This window comes from Chiroxiphia lanceolata, chromosome 3, assembly GCF_009829145.1.
Source record: "Chiroxiphia lanceolata isolate bChiLan1 chromosome 3, bChiLan1.pri, whole genome shotgun sequence".
In the NCBI taxonomy this organism is placed as follows: Eukaryota; Metazoa; Chordata; class Aves; order Passeriformes; family Pipridae; genus Chiroxiphia; species Chiroxiphia lanceolata.
The window spans coordinates 113,775,538-113,794,791 of record NC_045639.1 but is presented as its reverse complement, the minus strand read 5'-3'; the positions used below and the strand labels follow the sequence as shown (position 1 = coordinate 113,794,791).

The following is a 19,254-nucleotide window of genomic DNA, read 5'->3' as shown; positions in this document are numbered from 1 at the left end:
AGACATGGACCTGTTGGAGTGAGTCCAGAGGAGGACACCAAGGTGATCAGAGGGATGGAGCAGCTCTGCTGTGAGGAAAGGTTGAGGGAATTGGGATTGTCCAGCGGGAGAAGAGTAGGCTTTGGTGTGACCTAATTTCAGCCTTTCAGTACCTGGAGAGAGCCTGCAAGAAAGATAGGGAGAGACTACAAGGGCCTGGAGTGACAGGACAAGAGGGAATGGATTCAGTCACAAAGAGAGTTGGTTTAGATTAGATATGAGGAAAACATTCTTCACTGTGAGGGTGGTGAGGCCCTGGCACAGGTTGCCCAGAGAAGCTGTGGCTGCCCCTGGATCCCTGGAAGTGTCCAAGGCCAGGTTGGATGGGGCTTGGAGCAACCTGGGATAGTGGAAGGTATCCCTGGCCATGTCAGGGGGTTGGAAAAAGATGGTCTTTCAAGCCAACCCATTCTGTGATTCTCTGATTCTGTATTAATGGAACAGAGAATAAATTAACTGGGAGGGAAGAGGAACATGCAAATGCTTCGCATTGCAATGGATTATGTTGCTCCTAAGCAGGGACGGTTCAAGGTGTGTCCCAAGATGTTTGACACATACTGTGGTGAGTTAACGTATCTTACACAAACCGGAGTGTCACAAGAAGTGTTGCATGAATAACCTGGGATTTTCCAGAGACAAATTTCAACAGGTTGAGAGAGAAACCCTGTTTTATCGTTGGGAAGTGAAAAGCAGCTTGTTTCTGGTTGGATTAGATGCCACCAAAAAAACCTGTAAGTTTTTGATTGGTTCAATGTATAGCTGAGAAGAGAAAGCAGTTTTCAGTGCCTTTTGGAAACATCTTATAAAAGAGGATCTTAGCCCCACAGCCAAAATCCTCCAGAGGGAAGGGACCAAGAGCAGGTCTTTTTTGGCTTCTGGGCTCACCTGATACCTGGTAACATCTCAGTTCTTTTTAGCTTTTTTTTCAGTGTAAACTTTTGTCTTTCCCGCAACAATCCAACTCCAAAATAAAACCCCAAACCTCTGCATTATTAACTTTAATTTCCATGTTAATGAAAAAAGTAAATATAAGTTTTCTGAAATTTGGACAGGTTGAATAAGTAGTTCAAATATGTACTAATACCTAGATTACTTTGATAAAAATATTCTGCTTACTAATTCATAGGGAAAACATCTGGCTGGGTCAGGTTCCTTTAGCGAGGTCTGTGGTCCAGAGAAATTGGTGGCCTCTTCAATGGAAATCTATCTATCTCTATATATTTCTCCATTAAATAGACATAATATTTGAATATTAAGCATATTAAAAATAATTATATGACACTAACATAATATATAATAGGTTTCATATTATAGATATTTATATTCTATAATATATAATATATATTATATGTTTAATCTAGGCCTATGTTGGGAACTTTATTTTACTTTTGGAATTATTAACTTTATCTGCTTGTTTTTCCTGATATTTTCAAATATATAGACATTTGTGTAAACTTCTAATTTGTGTAAACTTTCTAATAAATTTTGAAACAGTTTGGAGCCACCTTCTATAAATTCTGTTTGCAGAAATATGAGATTTCAGCACAATCTCAATTCCCTTCCATACTTAAGAGAACATAATTTGTGACAGATGAGAACGTTCCCTAATGCCAAGATATACAACATTAACAACCACTTCTTTATCCATCAGTCCCTTCTTGGCCATCTTATCTTAGTTTGCTGATAATGCTTTAAACTATTAAGCCTTTCAATGAAAGCATCACATGCTTGCTTTTCAGATTTTATTTATCAAACGGGAACTGATTTGGTTGTACATTTCCATTCTAGAACTGCTGCCTGTAGACCAAGACTGAAGATTGTGACAAAAATTATTTATTTCAGCTGTTATTTCTTGACAAATTTTGATGTTGCAAAATGAACTATTTTTTTTCTGAACTTTATAACTTTGCCTGTATAATCACCTCATTTTGCCTACTGTTGCTTATCTACTAGATAAAACATTTAACTAAAAATAAATTTATGATTACAACCCTGGAAGTGTTCAAGGTCGGGTTGGTTGGGTTTGGAGCAACCTGGTCTAGTGGAAGGTGTCCCTGCCCATGGTAGGGTGTTGGAATGAGATGATCTTTAAGGTCCCTTCCAACCCAAACCATTCTGGGGTTTTATGATTCTTTTCTGGCTAAGATCTGTTTTCAAAATGTGAAAGAATTGTGAGTAGTCAGTTTATTAAAGTAACTTAATGATCACATGTCCTGAAACCGTGTTGCCCCACAAAGCAGTCATGATGTCACATGGGTCTTACTGGTAATTTTTGAATGCTTGAAGAAAAAGACCATATAGTTGCTATTTTTATTAACACATTATTTGTACAGTTCAGGAGATTGCAGATCCCAGGGACTGTCTGTCAAACATCTTTCTTGGTCCTTTTCCCTACACAGGGGTAATCCACAGTCATGAAGATCCTTTATCTGCTCTTTTCTCTCCTCTTCTTGACACTCCAGGTTTCTCCAGGTAAGATGGGAAAGAGATGCAAGAAAGAGGTTTTTGTGCACCTGAAGTAAAATTCCCAAGCACATTTTAACCACTCTTGGTTAAAATTACTAGAATCCAAATAGGAATTAATTAAATGACTCAGTGCTGAAAACTTTTTCAAAGGCGGAGAAATTATAACTTCTGAAGAAAAGTGATTTTTCACTTCTGGTATCTTCCTAAAACGATTGTGCGAAGTGCTCTGGTGTTAGGAGCCTGAGATGGTGCCTGTGGTGGCCATGATCTTTAGAAAGCAGATGAAAATGAGGCCTGACCAACTATTTCTGGAAGGAGCCATTATTAAAACCTCTGGATGACCCTTTCTCATAAGGTCCTGACAGTGAGTCAGGAAGTCTGTCTCATTCTCCACCTGGACTTTAGGGCCATGCACTTAGATGCAGTGTGAGCTGAGGATCCCACCTCTGGAAGGTGTAGACCTGCTTTGTAACCTCACCTCTCACATGGCCTTTCAGAATGACCAAATCTGGGCCTCTTAAGGCAACTTGATGGCAAAGGCAGCACAGGGGATGGGAAATCCTTCAGCTGCATTGCCCTGCCCTGCAGAGCCAGAGGACAGGAAATGTTTTGTTAATGTTACAGGTTTGTCTTCACCCCGGAGGGAAATGTTTCTCTGTAGAAAAGGGACCTGTCACGCAGGAAGATGCCCCGTCCATCTGGTTAGAGATGGAAGTTGCTTTGGGATCCGCTCCTGCTGTAAATGGTGAGTTTCATGTTCACCAAGGCTCATCTGAAGTATGAGCAGGCAAATATTATTTCTGTGTCCCAAATACCAAGGTGTTACTGAGAATTTAAGTTAAATATAAAGGAGCAAAAAGAGCTCTTATGCCATGAGGACAGTCAAGTGCTACACGTTGACTCAAGTGTTGCACTTTGTACAAGAAGCTTTTGGACAAAGCTCTTAGGCACATGTTGGGATTATTGGGGTGTCCTGTGGAGGGCCTGGAGTTGGACTTGAGGATCCTTGTGGGTCTCTTCCAACTCAGGATGTTCTATGACTCAGGTAGGTCGAGCTCCACAGTGCTCTTTCTCCTGAGATATGCACCATGCTCTACTCCAGCAAGAAGGAAAAAATACCATCAGAGAGGTCATCCTTGTGTTGTCTCAGCTCTGTTTGATCCCTTTCCATCTCCTGTGCCAGAGTGAAATATCAGGGTTTGGTATTTCCAGAACTGGGTTGCTGTGCTGTGACCACAGGTGCCTGAGTGCCTTTAAGGGTGTGCAAAAAGAGCACAACACTGTTGCAAAAAGAAATTATCATGTGAAAAATAACCTTCTATTTTCATTCAGGAACGAATGCATTCACTCTGCTATCAATTCCCTGCTTTTCCTGAGGCAATAGGGAAATATTTTGTACTCACAGGTGTGTGTGCACAGGGCTGTCCTAGTATGACTACACATGATATTATATATTTTGGAAAACTTATACTCAAGAGGAAAATGCACATGGATTGAGAGTAAATAGGGAGGAACTATAAACAGAAAGAAAATCGGAATATTTTTTTTCTTTGTGCAGGCCGTGGGATGTACAAGGCTTCAGTGAACCAAACATTGAAGAGCAATGAAAATTTCTTCTAAATCCAGAAATTTACTTGGAATCTTCTTACTGCTAAAACCACTGGATCCTGCTGCAAAGCCTCACATACCTTTCACTTCCAATGAAAAAAGCTTTATGATATAGAGTAAATCCAAATGTATTTTGCATTGCTCCCCCTCCTTCTAAATAAATTGTTGTTGCTTTGCATTGATATCACTGAAACAAGAGTGTCTGCTGCATGGGCTGAGGTCATGATCCCACCCTGGTTTGACACACAAACCCCAGAGGGCAACAATTTACAGTGCCTACAGCTCCTTAATTGGACCTTTTCTGAGTCATGGAGGTATCCAGGGCTAGACAGACATGGACTGAAGACCTTAACCTACAGTGCCAAGAGTTAGGCTGGCTGGAAGAACACAGCTTCCCTTTTTGGGAAGAACATCTGAACCCTTTGTGGGATCAGATGCCAAAATACTTTTTTTCTTACTGTGCAGAAACCTTTTCTTGGGAAACATAAATAGTTGAAACCCCTCACTCCCCACCCTGGAGGCCCTGGGACGACTCCTCGTTGTGCTCCAACACACTGTAACACTCCTTTCCTGGGGGCTGTGCTGCTCCATGTCCCATCCCACCACATGGCAGGGAGGGACTCCCTTGTCCTTAAGAGGACTTGAGATGATTCCATGGGCAACCTCAGTGAGATCTTTGTGGACCTCAAAGGGAAAGAGGTTTCCCAGGGTGGCTGTCCAGCTCCCCATCAAGGGAATATCACAAAGAGGTCCCATGGATCAGAAGGGCTGCCCTGCAGGGTGTGAGCAGGGGGTCTTCTCCTCTCCAACCCCCTGGACACAACCTGAGGTTAGAGTGGCTGCTCTCTGCCAAGGCTGACCTCACCCTCTCTGCAAAATGCCTCCGTGATTGTGATCCCCCTGTGGATAAATATGTGTGGGTGTCCAAGAACATGTGTGTTCATAAGATGTGGTTCTGCTTGTACTGGTAGAGATTTGTCTGTCCAAGGAGGCCACCCTGTCCATTTCCAAACTTCCAACTGGGTATGCAGCACTTGGCAGAGATGCTAGGATTCTGTTTCTTGGCATTTGCTTCCATCCTGTGTCACTGGGTAACTTAATCCAGCTCTCAGTTTCTAGGAAGACACCTCTAAGTTGACTACTTACCACAGCACACCACATCACTAAGGAAATGTTTCTGCTCCCTGTGAGGGCAGTGAGGCCCTGGTACAGGTTACCCAGAGAAGCTGTGGCTGCCCCAATCCCCAGGCCAGGTTGGACAGGGTTTGGAGCAACCTGGTTTAGTGGAAGGGGTATGACCAGGAGGGTTGAACAAGATGATCTTTAAGGTCCCTTCCCAACCAAACCATTCCAGAATGATTCTATGAAAGAAGGACAGTTCATCTCAGACTGGACTGGTACTGTGTCTGCACCAACTAATTACTGTCCCTATCCCAAAGATTTTCCAGCCTGTGTGCTGCTGTGCAGGGGGTGTCACAAGACATGTTGCAGGAGGATAACGGTGACATTGCAACAGCCCCAGGAGGCCCCTCAGCCTCTGCCACTGCAGCAGGGAGGGATGAGGGGCAGCCCCAGCATCCCCTCACTGATGGGGCACTGCCTGGTTGGCCAAGGGCAGTTGTGTCAGCAGGAAGAAGTGCATGTCCCACCCTCTGGTAACAGTGTAAAACCAGGGTGTTTTGGGCAAAGTGATACTCCTCAGTTGTGACTCTTCTGTGTAGAAGTGACTCCAGGTCAAATTGTTACAGCCCTTTACTGCCTTGGTGTGCTCTCAACCACCTCCTTCATCAGGTAGGTGACTTCCAGGAGACCAAGACCCTTCTCTGCCCTCATGCTCTTCTCTGGCTCACTGCTGCACTGGGTAGGAGACTGTCATTGCTGGGAATTCTGGGAATGGTCTGGAGTTGGGGATGGGCACTCCCAAGCTGAGCTGGGAGGTACTTTCCTGAGCTCAGCAAAGCAGGGGTGATCATGCAGAATGTTTTGGGCAGCCAGGTTTGGGCTGACTGAGGTACTGGACAGCACTGGGTGAGACTTTAGCTTGGCATCTCGTGGTACAAGGATTGCCCTAAATTCTTGACCCTGGTTTGGTTCTTGGTGTGTCCTCTCTGCAGCCCCGTGAAGACCCAGGGCAGGCACCAGCCATGCGGACGCTGTACCTGCTTCTCCCCTTCATCCTCCTGTTGGTCCACAGTGCTGCAGGTGAGAGGGACAGAGGGGAGATGGGTGAGGTGTGAGCCCCCATCTGTGGGGTTTTCCAGTTCCTGAGAAGCGACCAGATTTCTCAGATATACAAAATATTTGGGAGGGATTGTCTCTTACGAAGAATTGGGCAAATGAGGACCCAGCACAGCTTTTCCTGTAGTTCATACTGGTCTTTCCCTGTGTTTCCCCACATGCACACATGTTGCTGCAGAAAAAATAAAGCCTGACTGGAGAGGTAAAGATGTTTGGATTGGTGCTAAATGCCCATAGGAGACTGAGATGCAGAGCCAGTGCCAGCTGCTCTGGGACAAGACACATTTTTTACAGTTATCCCACACTCATTTTATTCAACCTCTTTCACTGCGCAGGATCCTCCCTGGCCCCAGGAAATAAGAAAGAATGCGAGCGAGAAAATGGCTACTGTGGGTTTCTGAAGTGTTCTTTCCCCTTTGGCATCCAGGGAAAATGTTCAAGGTTTTTCTATTGCTGCAAAAAGTAAGTTTTATAATTACAAAAGGTACTGTCATGGCACAAATTGTTTGAGTGCCCATGGCTAGCTAATGGCTCAGTGTTCTACATGCTCCAAGGCAGAGCCCAGGGGAAGAAAGGGACCTGTCCTGACTGGGGTTGCAGGAGCCCCAGGTCAGCCTGTGCCTCCCCACTGTCCTCCAGTGCCAGGAAGCTCATTCAGGTTTGCAGACCACTCATCCAAGCCACCAAAGAGTGAAGCATTTGCTGTCCTTGGGCAGCACTGAGGACATGATTTAGGTTTTGCTGCATCTGCACAGACCTGGAGTCAGGGCTACCACCACTAAGATAACCCAGGTCCAAACTGTCTGCACAAAGGACTGGGCCTCATCTCTGCTGAGCCTGAGTCTCCTGCACCACAGACTGGATGGTCCTTGTGGGGGAGGTGGGAGAGAGTGGGAGGGAAAGTTACCACAGCTGACATGCTTCTCTGCTTTCTATGTACAGAATCTGGGGTTGAGACCCTGAAATTTCCAAGCAGGATGTTCCCCTCGCTTCTGGCTCCTGGAACCATCTCCTGAGGTCCTCTCTCCTCCCTGCCTCTGCCATGCCCAGCTGCTGGCACAGCAGCAGTGGCAGCTGCTCCTGCTGGGTGCTGCTGGGCTGGAGACATCTCGTCCCAGCCGTGGGCTCTGTGGGGCAGAGGCTGCTTTTCCCAGCTTGAATAAAGATGAGCAGTTTGGCATTGCAGGGCTGGGCCGTGTGTGCGTGTCCTTGGCATGGAGGCTGTGCTGTGCCTGCTGGCTGTGGGGGTGGCAAAGGTGGCTTGGTGTGAGGAGAAGCAGCTGGGGATGTTGGGGCTGACCAGTGTGTGTGTTCCTGGGGATGCTCGTGCCTGTCAGTGGAGTGGGGACACAGAGCCTGTCAGTGCCTGTTGGTGCAGAGTGATTGATGGTGTTGTGATTAAGTTGCTCTGGGGATGCCCCATCTGGGGGAGCAGGAGCCCTCTCTTGGTCCTGCTAGTTATGGGTGTCTCTTGTCCCTGACAGCCAGGGCTTTATGCACAGGGCTGTGCTGGGTGTTGTGTTCCTTTGGTGGGTATAGCCAGGACTGCCCACCAAATCCACCTCAGATGCCTCAGAGTCCCCAGCATACCGTGGGCTGGGACCTCCTCCCCCATCTGCAGTGGGGCTCAGTACTCCAGCATAGTCCCCACTCGGCTCCCTCCTGCTTTCAGCCCCACAGCAACAACCCCCCCACCAGCTCCACAGCCCCTCTCCCTTCCACAGCCCCCCTGGAGGAGCCTGATCCTGCAACCAGCCCACAGAAAACCTTTTCATGCTTTGCAGGGAAGCAGGTCTTCCACTAGGTGACCTCTCCAAAGGATCCCTTGGACCCCAGCCTGCAAAAGTCCAGAAGCGCAATCTGGGTTGTCCTCTCTGCCTGCCTCAGGCAAACAGGGATTACATCACCATTCTCTCCCAACAACCAGTGACCTTGCCCTTCCTGTGACTGCAGACCCCTGCCCTGTGCAGTCACACCCACGGATGTGTCCCTGCACACAAGGGTATGGCAGCAACTGGGGATCCCAGCCATTTCACTCAATCCCTTCCATCCCAAGGAGACAGATCACCCTCAACACTCCATCCCTCACTTCCACACCTTCTGCTTCCCTGCTGGCTGGGCAGCCCTTCCCAGAGCCATGGGGCTGATGCTTTCATCTGCTCCCAGGACATCTCAGCATCACAAGTCCTGAAGATGAGGGTCCCTGCTGGATTTGGAGTAGCCCAGTCTCCTGTGACATCAAACCCTGTGTCCACATCAGCTGGGCTCTTTCCTCACACCCACCATCAAGATCCCACCCTGCTCTCCAGGTCCAGCACAGCACGTTCCCACTGACTTTGTAGGATCATTTCCTTCACTTTCATTCATGTATCCTTTAATTGAACATTTAACAGTCACCATGAATATCCTTTATCTCAGCAGCTCAAAGCTGTTCTGCTGTTCTTCAACAAGACTGATGGTGTTGTGGAGTCAACCATGAGCTTAATATAGTAGTGATGGAGGAGAAACAGCAAGAAAAGGAGAAAGATAATGGATAAATGATATTTTTGCTACCCATAATATGACACGACTTCCATGGAAGGAGTGAACTGGAGATGCTGATCACAGAATCAAAAAACCATAGATTAGCTTGGAAGAGACCTTTAAAGGTCATCTAGTACAAGCAATGAGAAGGGACATTTTCAACTAGACCAGGTTGCTCAGAGTCCCATCCAACCTGACCTTGCATGTTGCCAGGGATGGGGCATCCACCACCTCTCTGGGCAACCTGTGTCAATGTTTCACCACCCTTGGTGGAAAAAAATTTCTTCCTTATATCTAATCTAAATGGACCCTCCTTGCCGTATGCATGGATCTGAACATCAACTCATAAATACACACAGTAATTAATATAGTATTTCCAAAACATCTGAGGAAACTTCAAATAAAAGCAGAGATAAAAGCGCTCTTTCACATCCTATGCTACCTCATAATTTTGTCAAGTTAGAGGAGTCAGGGACAGAAGTCTTATTATTTGAGGCTCGTTGCTGCAGCAAATTCCAAGCAGGTCATGCCAGGCCCCCCAGCCCATGTGCTGCTGTGCAGGGGGTGTCACAAGACATGTTGCAGGAGGATAACGGTGACATTGCAACAGCCCCAGGAGGCCCCTCAGCCTCTGCCACTGCAACAGGGAGGGACGAGGGGCAGCCCCAGCACCCCCACACTGATGGGGCACTGCCTGGTTGGCCAAGGACAGTTGTGTCAACAGCAATAGGGGCATGTCCCACCCACCAGGAGGGGTATAAAGCCAGGCTGTTTTAGGCAAAGCAGCATTCCCTGACCCCAAGGGCATCTGGAGCCAAGTGATTCCTGTTGAGTTTAGTGCTGCCTGAATACCAAGACCTTCATCAGGTAAGTGACTGTGGGGTCTCTTTCTGGAAAGCTGACCATTCATGTTCTCAGCTCAAAGACCATCTTCACAGATTCACCTAAAGGACAAACAGCTGGAAGTATCCAGATGCGTTATTAGGCCATCAGAGATGTCTGGGAAAGAGAATAAAAGCCTTTTATGAGTCTCAGAGATGAGAACGTGGGAGGTGAATCTAAGCTTTCCTAAGCAGAGGATAAAGTGGAAATGTGCCTTGATGCTACAGGAGGGACTCAAGAGCTTCTTTGTGGGCAAATGGAGACTTTCTTTGGATGGAATTGGTAACAACTGGGGTCAGGTGTGCAGTCTGTTCTCTGGGGAAGGTCTATGAGAGCTTAGTGTTATTCAGAAAGGATCATCTCAGATAATGGATTTCCCAGAGACTGAGACATCACAAAACAGTCCCAAGATGTTCAGGGTGTCACAGACCTCAGAATGGTTCTTAAGAGAAAGGTAGAGGAAAGATCATATGCTGTGTTTGGAGGCAACCCCTCTGCAGTTTGGGGAACCCCAGTGCCCAGGCTTCTGCACCCCCTTGGTGTCTCCATGTCCTCATTGCCTTGGTGTGCCCTCTGCAGCCCTGCAAAGACGTGGGAGTGGTGGATCAGCCATGAAGATCCTGTACCTGCTCTTCCCCTTGCTCCTCCTGCTGGTCCAGGTTGCTGCAGGTGAGAGGGGAAAAGAGGAATCAGGGTAACCTGTGATCCTCCATCATTGGAGTTTTCCATGACCCTGAAAGTTACAATGTTAGTGGGAGTGATGCAAATATCCGGGGGCATTGATGAGAAAGTGTTTCTCCAGCTGTCTTCCAACAGGACACAGACTTGGTATGGAGAGTGCTCTTGAACATAAAAGCTTGGCTTATTCTGTAGGTCAGAAATGGGTTTGGTTTCAAGCTCCAACTCTACACCCAGATGTTCCTTTTTCAGTGTCCCTGGATGCTCTCTTGCCCTGTAGAGGGATGGGGAGATCCCCAGGACTGTTTGGATTGGTGGGTCTCCGTGGGACACAAAGCATTTGGGCCTCTTCTCATCTAGTGCTGCATCAACTGAGTGTCCCAAAACCTCATTACCCCAAGGCAAGATCCCTGCAAGGGCTGGGCAAGGACTTTCCCTCAGAGGTCACACCAATCATGGCACAGCCAGGACAGGCATGTGGGATGGGAGGAGTCCCCTGCTTTCCAGCTGTGCTGGTGCAGGCACTGTTGGGAATGCAGCTGGGGGGCCAGCAAGGCTCTTCCTTAACCTCATGCTGGTCCTTCCCACTCACTTCTCGTGTGCACTAATTTAGGGGGAAAGAGTCCTTCTAGGTGAGACGTTGCTCTTGAAGCTGTATCTATGGGGAGGTTGGAGCTGAGCACAACTATTGGTCTGAAATGCACAGGGAGTGTCAGCCTTTCTGCAAACCTACACAGCTCTCCCAGACTTTTGATTTAATTGTTCTGTGTTTGTCTTGCCCCATGGAAACAGGAAGCAAATTCAAATGCAAAATAAATGGGGGTGACTGCAGATTTGGGAAATGCGCCTACGGTACAGTACCAATTGGAAGATGCTCAACATTTAGAGTATGTTGCAAAAGGTAAGTAAGAGATCCCTGGTTGACAAAGATAGTTCTCCTTTTTCCACAGGAAGCTTTGTTACAAAGTTATCTCTAGCTAATGCCTGCTAAATAATCTCCTGCACTTGCGGTTAGTGGGAGAGGCCCAAGAAGGAAGGTAAAAGCCTTTTTGGGTTTGGGCCAGCCCTGAGTGGGGCTGAAGGAGCCCCAGGTCAGCCAGCGCCTCCCCACTCTCCTCCAGTGCCAGGAGGCTCATTCAGGCTTTGCAGAGGACTCACCCAAGCCAACAAAGAGTGAAAAGTTTGTGGTCTTTGGGCAGCACCCAAGGACCTGAGAGGACACGATCCAGGTTTTGCAGCATCTGCACAGACCTGGAGTCAGGGCTGTCACCACTGAGATAACCCAGGTCCCAACTGTCTGCACGAAGGACTGGGTCCCTGTGTGCTGAGCCTGAGTCTCCTGCACCACAGACTGGATGGTCCTTGTGGGGGAGGTGGGAGAGAGTGGGAGGGAAAGTTACCACAGCTGACATGCTTCTCTGCTTTCTTTGTACAGCACCTGGGGTTGAGACCCTGAAATGTCCAAGTAGGACATTCCCCTCGCTTCTGGCTCCTGAAATCATCTCCTGAGGTCCTCTCCCCTCCCTGCCTCTGCCATGCCCAGCTGCTGGCACAGCAGCAGTGGCAGCTGCTCCTGCTGGGTGCTGCTGGGCGCTGCTGGGCTGGAGACATCTCGTCCCAGCCGTGGGCTCTATGGGGCAGAGGCTGCTTTTCCCAGCTTGAATAAAGATGAGCAGTTTGGCATTGCAGGGCTGGGCCGTGTGTGCGTGTCCTTGGCATGGAGGCTGTGCTGTGCCTGCTGGCTGTGGGGGTGGCAAAGGTGGCTTGGTGTGAGGAGAAGCAGCTGGGGATGTTGGGGCTGACCAGTGTGTGTGTCCCTGGGGATGCTCGTGCCTGTCAGTGGAGTGGGGACACAGAGCCTGTCAGTGCCTGTTGGTGCAGGATGTTTGTTGTGGGAGTGATGGAGCTTCTCTGGAAATGCTCCCTTTGAGAAGTAGGACCTGTGTCCTGGTCCTGCCAGTCACAGGTGTCTCTTGACCCTTACAACCACGGCACCACTAAATCATGTCCCCAGTTCCATATCTATGTGGTTATGAATCCTTCTAGGGATGGGGACTCCACAGTACCCTGGGCAGCTGTGCCAGTTCCTGACTGCACTTTTGGTGAAGAAATTGTTCTAATGCCTGAACTAAACCTCCCTGGTGTAATTGAGGCCATTTTCTCTGTTCCTGTCACTTGTTCCCTGGGAGAAGGGACCAATCTCAAAAAAGCTTCCACTGCCATTGCTTTCCAGAAATGGAGAGTTTACTGAGGGACTTTCAGACCATCCCTTTCTGCTGCAGCCTTTCCCCCCCTGTGCTCTCCTCTCCTGTCACTGACCCTGAGCAGTCACCACGAGCACCCTTCACCTCTGCAGAGCAAAGCTGTTCCCTAACCCCCGGCAGCTCCTGCCCAGCCCATGTGTCACAGGACATGTTGCAGAAGGATAATGGTGACATTGTAACAGCCCCAGGAGGCCCCTCAGCCTCTGCCACTGCAGCAGGGAGGGACGAGGGGCAGCCCCAGCACCTCTACACTGATGGGGCACTGCCTGGTTGGCCAAGGGCAGTTGTGTCAGCAACAATAAGTGCATGTCCCACCCACCAGGAGGAGTATAAAATCAGGTGTTTTAGGCAAAGCAGCATTCCCTGATCCCAAGGGCATCTGAAGCCGAACGATTGCTGTTGGACTTGCTGCTGCTTGAACACCAAGACCTTCATCAGGTAGGTGACTGTGGGGTCTCTTTCTGGAAAGCTGGCCATTCAGGTTCTCACCTCAAAGCCCATCTCCACAGACTCACCCAGAGGACAATCCAGCTCTACTCTTAGGCCATCAGAGATGTCTGGGAAAGAGAATAAAACCCTTCATATGAGTCTAAGAGCTGAGAACATGTGGGAGGTGAATCTAAGCTTTCCTAAGTAGAGGATAGAGTGGAAATGTGCCTTGATGCTGCAGGAGGGACCCGAGATCCTCTTTGTGGGCAAATGGAGACTTTCTTTGGATGGAATTGGTAACAACTGGGGTCCGGTGTGCAGTCTGTTCTCTGGGGAAGGTGTGTGGAAGATTTTAGAGAAAGTTATTGGAAAAGGATCATCTTAGACAATGGATTTCCCAGAGACTGAGACATCACAAAGCACTCCCAAGATGTTCAGCGTGTCACAGACCTCAGAATTGTTCTTAAGAGAAAGGTAGAGGAAAGATCATGTGCTGTGTTTGGAGGCAGCCCCTCTGCAGTTTGGGGAACCCCAGTGCCCAGGCTTCTGCACCCCCTGGGATCCTCCATGTCCTCATTGCCTTGGTGTGCCCTCTGCAGCCCTGCAAAGACGTGGGAGTGGTGGATCAGCCATGAAGATCCTGTACCTGCTCTTCCCCTTGCTCCTCCTGCTGGTCCAGGTTGCTGCAGGTGAGAGGGAAAGAGGGGATTTGGAGGAAGGTCTTGGCCCCCATAACTGGAATTTTCCATGTCCTGGGAAGTAACCAAGTTCCTTGGAAGCATGAAATGTTAGGGGGGATTGAGGAAAATGGAGTTTTTCAAGTGCATTTCTAACAGACATAGATGTGGGGTGTGTTAAGCCCCTGGAAATACAAACCTGGCTTCTTCTGTGGGTAAAGAAGGGGTTTGGTTTCAAGCTCCAACTCTGCACCCAGATGTTCCTTTTTCAGTGTCTCTGCATGCTCTCTTGCCCCATACAGGGGTGGGAAAGAGCCCCAGGATTGTTTAGATTGGTGGGTCTCCATGGGACACAGCGCTGTCCTTTCTCATCTAGTGCTGCATCAACTGAGTGTCCCAAAACCTCATTACCCCAAGGCAAGATCCCTGCAAGGGCTGGGCAAGGACTTTCCCTCAGAGGTCACACCAATCATGGCACAGCCAGAATAGGCATGTGGGATGGGAGGAGTCCCCTGCTTTCCAGCTGTGCTGGGGCAGGCAGTGTTAGGAATGCAGCTGGGCAGCCAGCAAGGCTCTTCCTCGACCTCATGCTGGTCCTTCCCACTCTCTGCTCTTGTGTGCACCAATTTAGGGGGAAAGAGTCCTTCTAGGTGAGACGTGTTACTCTTGAAAATGTGTCTGTGGGAAGGTTGGAGCTGAGGATAACTACTGGCCTGAGATGCACAGGGAGTGTCAGCCTTTCTGCAAACCTACACAACTCTCCCAGACTTTTGATTTAATTGTTCTATGTGTATCTTTCCCCACAGAAACAGAAAGTGAATTCAAATGCCTACTAAGCGGGGGTGACTGCAGATTTGCGATATGTGCCTATGGTACAAAACCAATTGGAAGATGCTCAACATTTAGAGCATGTTGCAAAAGGTAAGTAAGAGATCCCTGGTTGACAAAGGTTGTTCTCCTTTTTCCACAGGAAGCTTTGTTACAAAGTTATCTCTAGCTAATGCCTGCTAAATAATCTCCTGCACTTGCGGTTAGTGGGAGAGGCCCAAGAAGGAAGGTAAAAGCCTTTTTGGGTTTGGCCCATACCTGAGTGGGGCTGAAGGAGCCCCAGGTCAGCCAGCGCCTCCCCACTCTCCTCCAGTGCCAGGAGGCTCATTCAGGCTTTGCAGAGGACTCACCCAAGCCAACAAAGAGTGAAAAGTTTGTGGTCTTTGGGCAGCACCCAAGGACCTGAGAGGACACGATCCAGGTTTTGCAGCATCTGCACAGACCTGGAGTCAGGGCTGTCACCACTGAGATAACCCAGGTCCCAACTGTCTGCACGAAGGACTGGGTCCCTGTGTGCTGAGCCTGAGTCTCCTGCACCACAGACTGGATGGTCCTTGTGGGAGAGGTGGGAGAGAGTGGGAGGGAAAGTTACCACAGCTGACATACCTCTCTGCTTTCTTTGTACAGTATGTGGTATTGAAACCCTGAAATGTCCCAGCAGGACGTCCCCCTCGCTTCTGCCTTCTGGAACCATCTCCTGAGGTCCTCTCCCCTCCCTGCCTCTGCCATGCCCAGCTGCTGGCACAGCAGCAGTGGCAGCTGCTCCTGCTGGGTGCTGCTGGGCTGGAGACATCTCGTCCCAGCCGTGGGCTCTGTGGGGCAGAGGCTGCTTTTCCCAGCTTGAATAAAGATGAGCAGTTTGGCATTGCAGGGCTGGGCCGTGTGTGCGTGTCCTTGGCATGGAGGCTGTGCTGTGCCTGCTGGCTGTGGGGGTGGCAAAGGTGTCTTGGTGTGAGAAGACGCAGCTGGGGATGTTGGGGGTGACCAGTGTGTGTGTCCCTGGGGATACTCTTGCCTGGCAGTGGAGTGGGGACACAGAGCCTGTCAGTGCCTGTTGGTGTAGAGTGTTTGATGTGGGAGTGATGGAGCAGCTCTGCAGCTGCTCCCTTTGAGAAGTAGGACCTGTGTCCTGGTCCTGCCAGTCACAGGTGTCCTGTGGCTTATTAATGTAATATAATAAGACAAGACCCAGCAGCTTGGTTGTCAAGTAGCCAAATCTTTTTATTTAAAGGAAAATGCCCCCTTTATATACCCTCTGGGGTGCATGTGACTCACCTGGCCAATGACAGCAGGACACACACTGCCCATGTGCCAGTATGCTGTCCAGAGACTTCAAGACCCAAAATGCACCTCCTGCATCCCTGGGACAAGCCCCCTACATCTCCCCCAATCCAATTACTTAAGGTGAGTCAGGAAAACAGTTCAACAACAACAGTGCAAATAAGTGAACAATATCTTAAACAATTACTATTGCATCGCAGTGACCCAGCACACTGCTCACTTTGGTTCCTTAACAGCTTACTTATCTATTGGAAGTGTTCTCTTTAACCTTTTAGACCTGTTTGGCATTACCTTAAACCTTTATTTTCCTAAAGGGTATTGTGTAACCTGGAAAAACAGCTTTATTAATCTAAGGGCCTTGGCCCAACAGTGTAGTACCTATAAAATTATAACCTTTATTTTTCTCAGGGTTTATGTAAATGGGAAAAATCAACTTTGTTTCAAAAGCAGATTAAATGCCGTAAACTGAATTTCTCTAGTGTGACCATGTGGCTGAGGTAGTGACACCTTTGTAAGGCATTTGGTATTTAAGGTGCTTTATACATTCACATTTTGCCTCACTGGTAATTTTCAATTGTAAAACTGAAATGTAAACATCATTATCAAATGGTAAACATAACTGTGTTTCTGAACTCGCATTACTTTGGTTCTGTTTTATCAATTATTATTTCTTTGTAATTTTTCTGTTTTGAAGAAAAGTTAATGTAAGTTTGCATACCTAGAGGAGACCTATAACCCTTCCTCCCCCTTTTTTACTGTTTTGAAATACGTTTGATGTGCAGTGTGCTCTTTGACAACAGCTTATTGAACAAGTGAGCCTTGTTCAGAAAAATCAAAAGTCAATAAACTTAAAGATACACAAAGTAGTTGCCATGCATATATGCTAACACAGTATATAAAACAAGTTATCATTACAATATGCTAATACAGCTTGAAACTTAGCATCCTTTGCAAGCAACCAGTTTAAGCTGTCTGTGGTTTCTGGAATGCAGTTAATTATCAGCCTTTGTCCATCCATCCTTGGTAGCTGCTTTTTGCCCTTAATAACAAATTTAACAAACATGTTAATAACAATTTAGACAGTCTCAGGTGGCTAGTGTGGTAGAAACAGATATAGAGGCTAGGCAAACATGCAGTTTCTCTGCTTTTTTTGAAGTAAAGCAGTAGAAGTAATTTTATGGCTTTTTAGTGTCCTTTACTTCAAAGTCGCCTCTTGCTGGAGCTTGAAGTAAAGCAATAGAAGTAATTTAATGTCTTTTTAATGTCTTTTTACCTCGAGGTTGAATGTTGAAAGGTGGTGCTTTAGCTAGAGCTTGAAGTAAAATCAAGAAGTCATTTTAATGCTTTTATTGTCTTTTACCTCAAGGTTGACGGTTACTGTGCAACCTTTTCTATCGCAGATCTGTTTCCTTGTTGGCTGATGAATTTTTTCCTAGAGCATTTTGCAGTCTTACTTCTTGAATTATATTGTTTAGAGCCGCTATAATCAGTTTTAACTGGGTTTTTTAGGCAGCTATGACCCACAAGCAGCTATCGCAGCGGGTCCAATGGACTCTTTTAGCAGCAGCACGGAGGCAGCCAGGGCAGGGGCAGCGCTCTGTCCCTGCCCTGCACAACTGCCTGTCTTTTTTCGGAGGGGACAAAACTGACTCCCCCCTGGTGTCCTCTGTTGTTTCACTGCTTATCGGATTAACATGTTTTAAGCACGTTTCCTCAAGCTGGGACACTCAGCAAGCTGGCCGTGGGTAAGATGGTGATTCCCAAGCCGCGGCGTGGCCGCCACGTGGCTGCAGCTTGGCAGTGCCTCGTGGACTCAAGGTCAGTCTCTCCCTAACAACCACACAGTCTGTACCATGTGCTCGCTCCTGGCCACGTAAAACCCAGCTCAAGTCCTTTGTTAGGTCCTTTAGGTTTGCACACAGTTCTCAGTCTGCACGTGGTTCTCTCCCACCCCGTTTCTTTCTTCTCTCAGTGTTTGGGAGAGTACTTTGTCTGTTAAGGCTCATGGGGGAAACAGGAGGTTTAAAGTTTTTCTCCGTGGACCAGTTTAAGTTTCTCTGTGAGATTTTTAAAGTGTCCACATCTTCTATCTCTGCTTTCTCTCAAGCAGTCTCTCCAATTTTTTTCCAAGCAGTTACACTGAGGATTCTGCTTAGCAGAAATCCTATTATAGTTATTTTCTATCATTTACCTTGAATTTTAACTTCCCATGCTGGCTTCTTACCTTGAATTCTCTGTAGCTTTACCTCTTCTTTCTTTCAAAGCTTCCTCTGCCAGATCTCTCGTGCGCACAATGCTTAGATTTTTGGAGCTCCCATGCAGTACTCTGCTGCACGACATCCCAGTCGTCTTTTTGCATTGGTATTCGACATCCTTTGTTTAACTACGTTTTCTGCCTGCTTTTAGCTCAGTGTATGATGTCCAGCTTTTTTTTGGAGAAAAGCTTTCCAAGTTTTTAAAACAAGCCCGTCCGAACGCTACCGAATTTTGCCTTGTTACAAGGCATTCTCCAATCATCCCTGATACAGGGAGTTGCCTCATGTTGAGGGGACCATTTATGGCTTATTAATGTAATAAAATAAGACAAGACCGAGCAGGTCGGTCAGCAAGCAGCCAAATCTCTTTGTTTAAAGGAAAATGCCTATATACCCTCTGGGGGGGCCATGTGACCCACCTGGCCAACGACAGCAGGACACACACTGCCCATGTACCAGTAGGCTGTCCAGGGACTTCAAGACCCAGAATGCACCCCCTGCATCCCTGGGACACGCCCCATACAGTGTCCCTTGTCTCTCACCACTAAACCATGTTTTGAAGTGTCACATCTACACAGCTTTTAAATCCCTCCAGGGATGGGGACTCCACCAGTGCCCTGGGCAGAGTATTGCAATGCTTGACCACACTTACTGCAAAGAAATTGTTCCTAATATCCAATCTAAACCTTCCCTATTGCTGCTAGTGGCCATTTTCTCTGGTCCTGATGATTGGTACCTGCGAGAAGAGACTGACTCCAATAATCACCCACTGCCATGGCTTTGCAGCACTGGAGAGATCAGTGGGGAATAGTTCAGATCACCTTTGTCTGCCATGGTCTTTCCTCTCCCTGTTCTCTCCTGTCCTGACACTGACCCTGAGCAGTCACCATGAGCACCCTTCGCCTCTGAAGAGCAAAGGTGTTCCCCCACCCCAGAGACTCAGTCACGGGAGAGTGGAAGGCTTAGACAATGTTATTCCAAAGCCTTGCTGTTGAATCACGAGGTGCAGAAAGGACTCCCTTTCTTTCTAAACTCCTTTTCAGAGAAGGATTTAGGTGTGGCTATCTAAACTCCTTTTCAGAGAAA

General features: G+C 47.8%; 1 protein-coding gene and 1 long non-coding RNA gene across 2 annotated transcripts; both read left to right on the top strand.

Annotated features, from left to right (window-relative positions):
• The first annotated feature begins 852 nt into the window (after positions 1 to 852).
• Positions 853 to 4,284, top strand: LOC116784947 (antimicrobial peptide THP2-like). The gene is made up of 4 exons (XM_032684028.1): positions 853 to 934; positions 2,439 to 2,511; positions 3,130 to 3,250; positions 4,064 to 4,284. Exons 2-4 carry the CDS (start codon positions 2,454 to 2,456, stop codon positions 4,110 to 4,112), a joined length of 228 nt encoding a protein of 75 aa, XP_032539919.1. The 5' UTR covers positions 853 to 934; positions 2,439 to 2,453; the 3' UTR covers positions 4,113 to 4,284.
• Positions 4,285 to 14,621: 10,337 nt separating this feature from the next.
• On the top strand, positions 14,622 to 15,502 carry LOC116784950. Its single transcript, XR_004356314.1, has 2 exons — positions 14,622 to 14,725; positions 15,260 to 15,502. It is a non-coding gene; the product is annotated as an uncharacterized LOC116784950 (long non-coding RNA).
• The last annotated feature ends 3,752 nt before the right edge of the window (positions 15,503 to 19,254 follow it).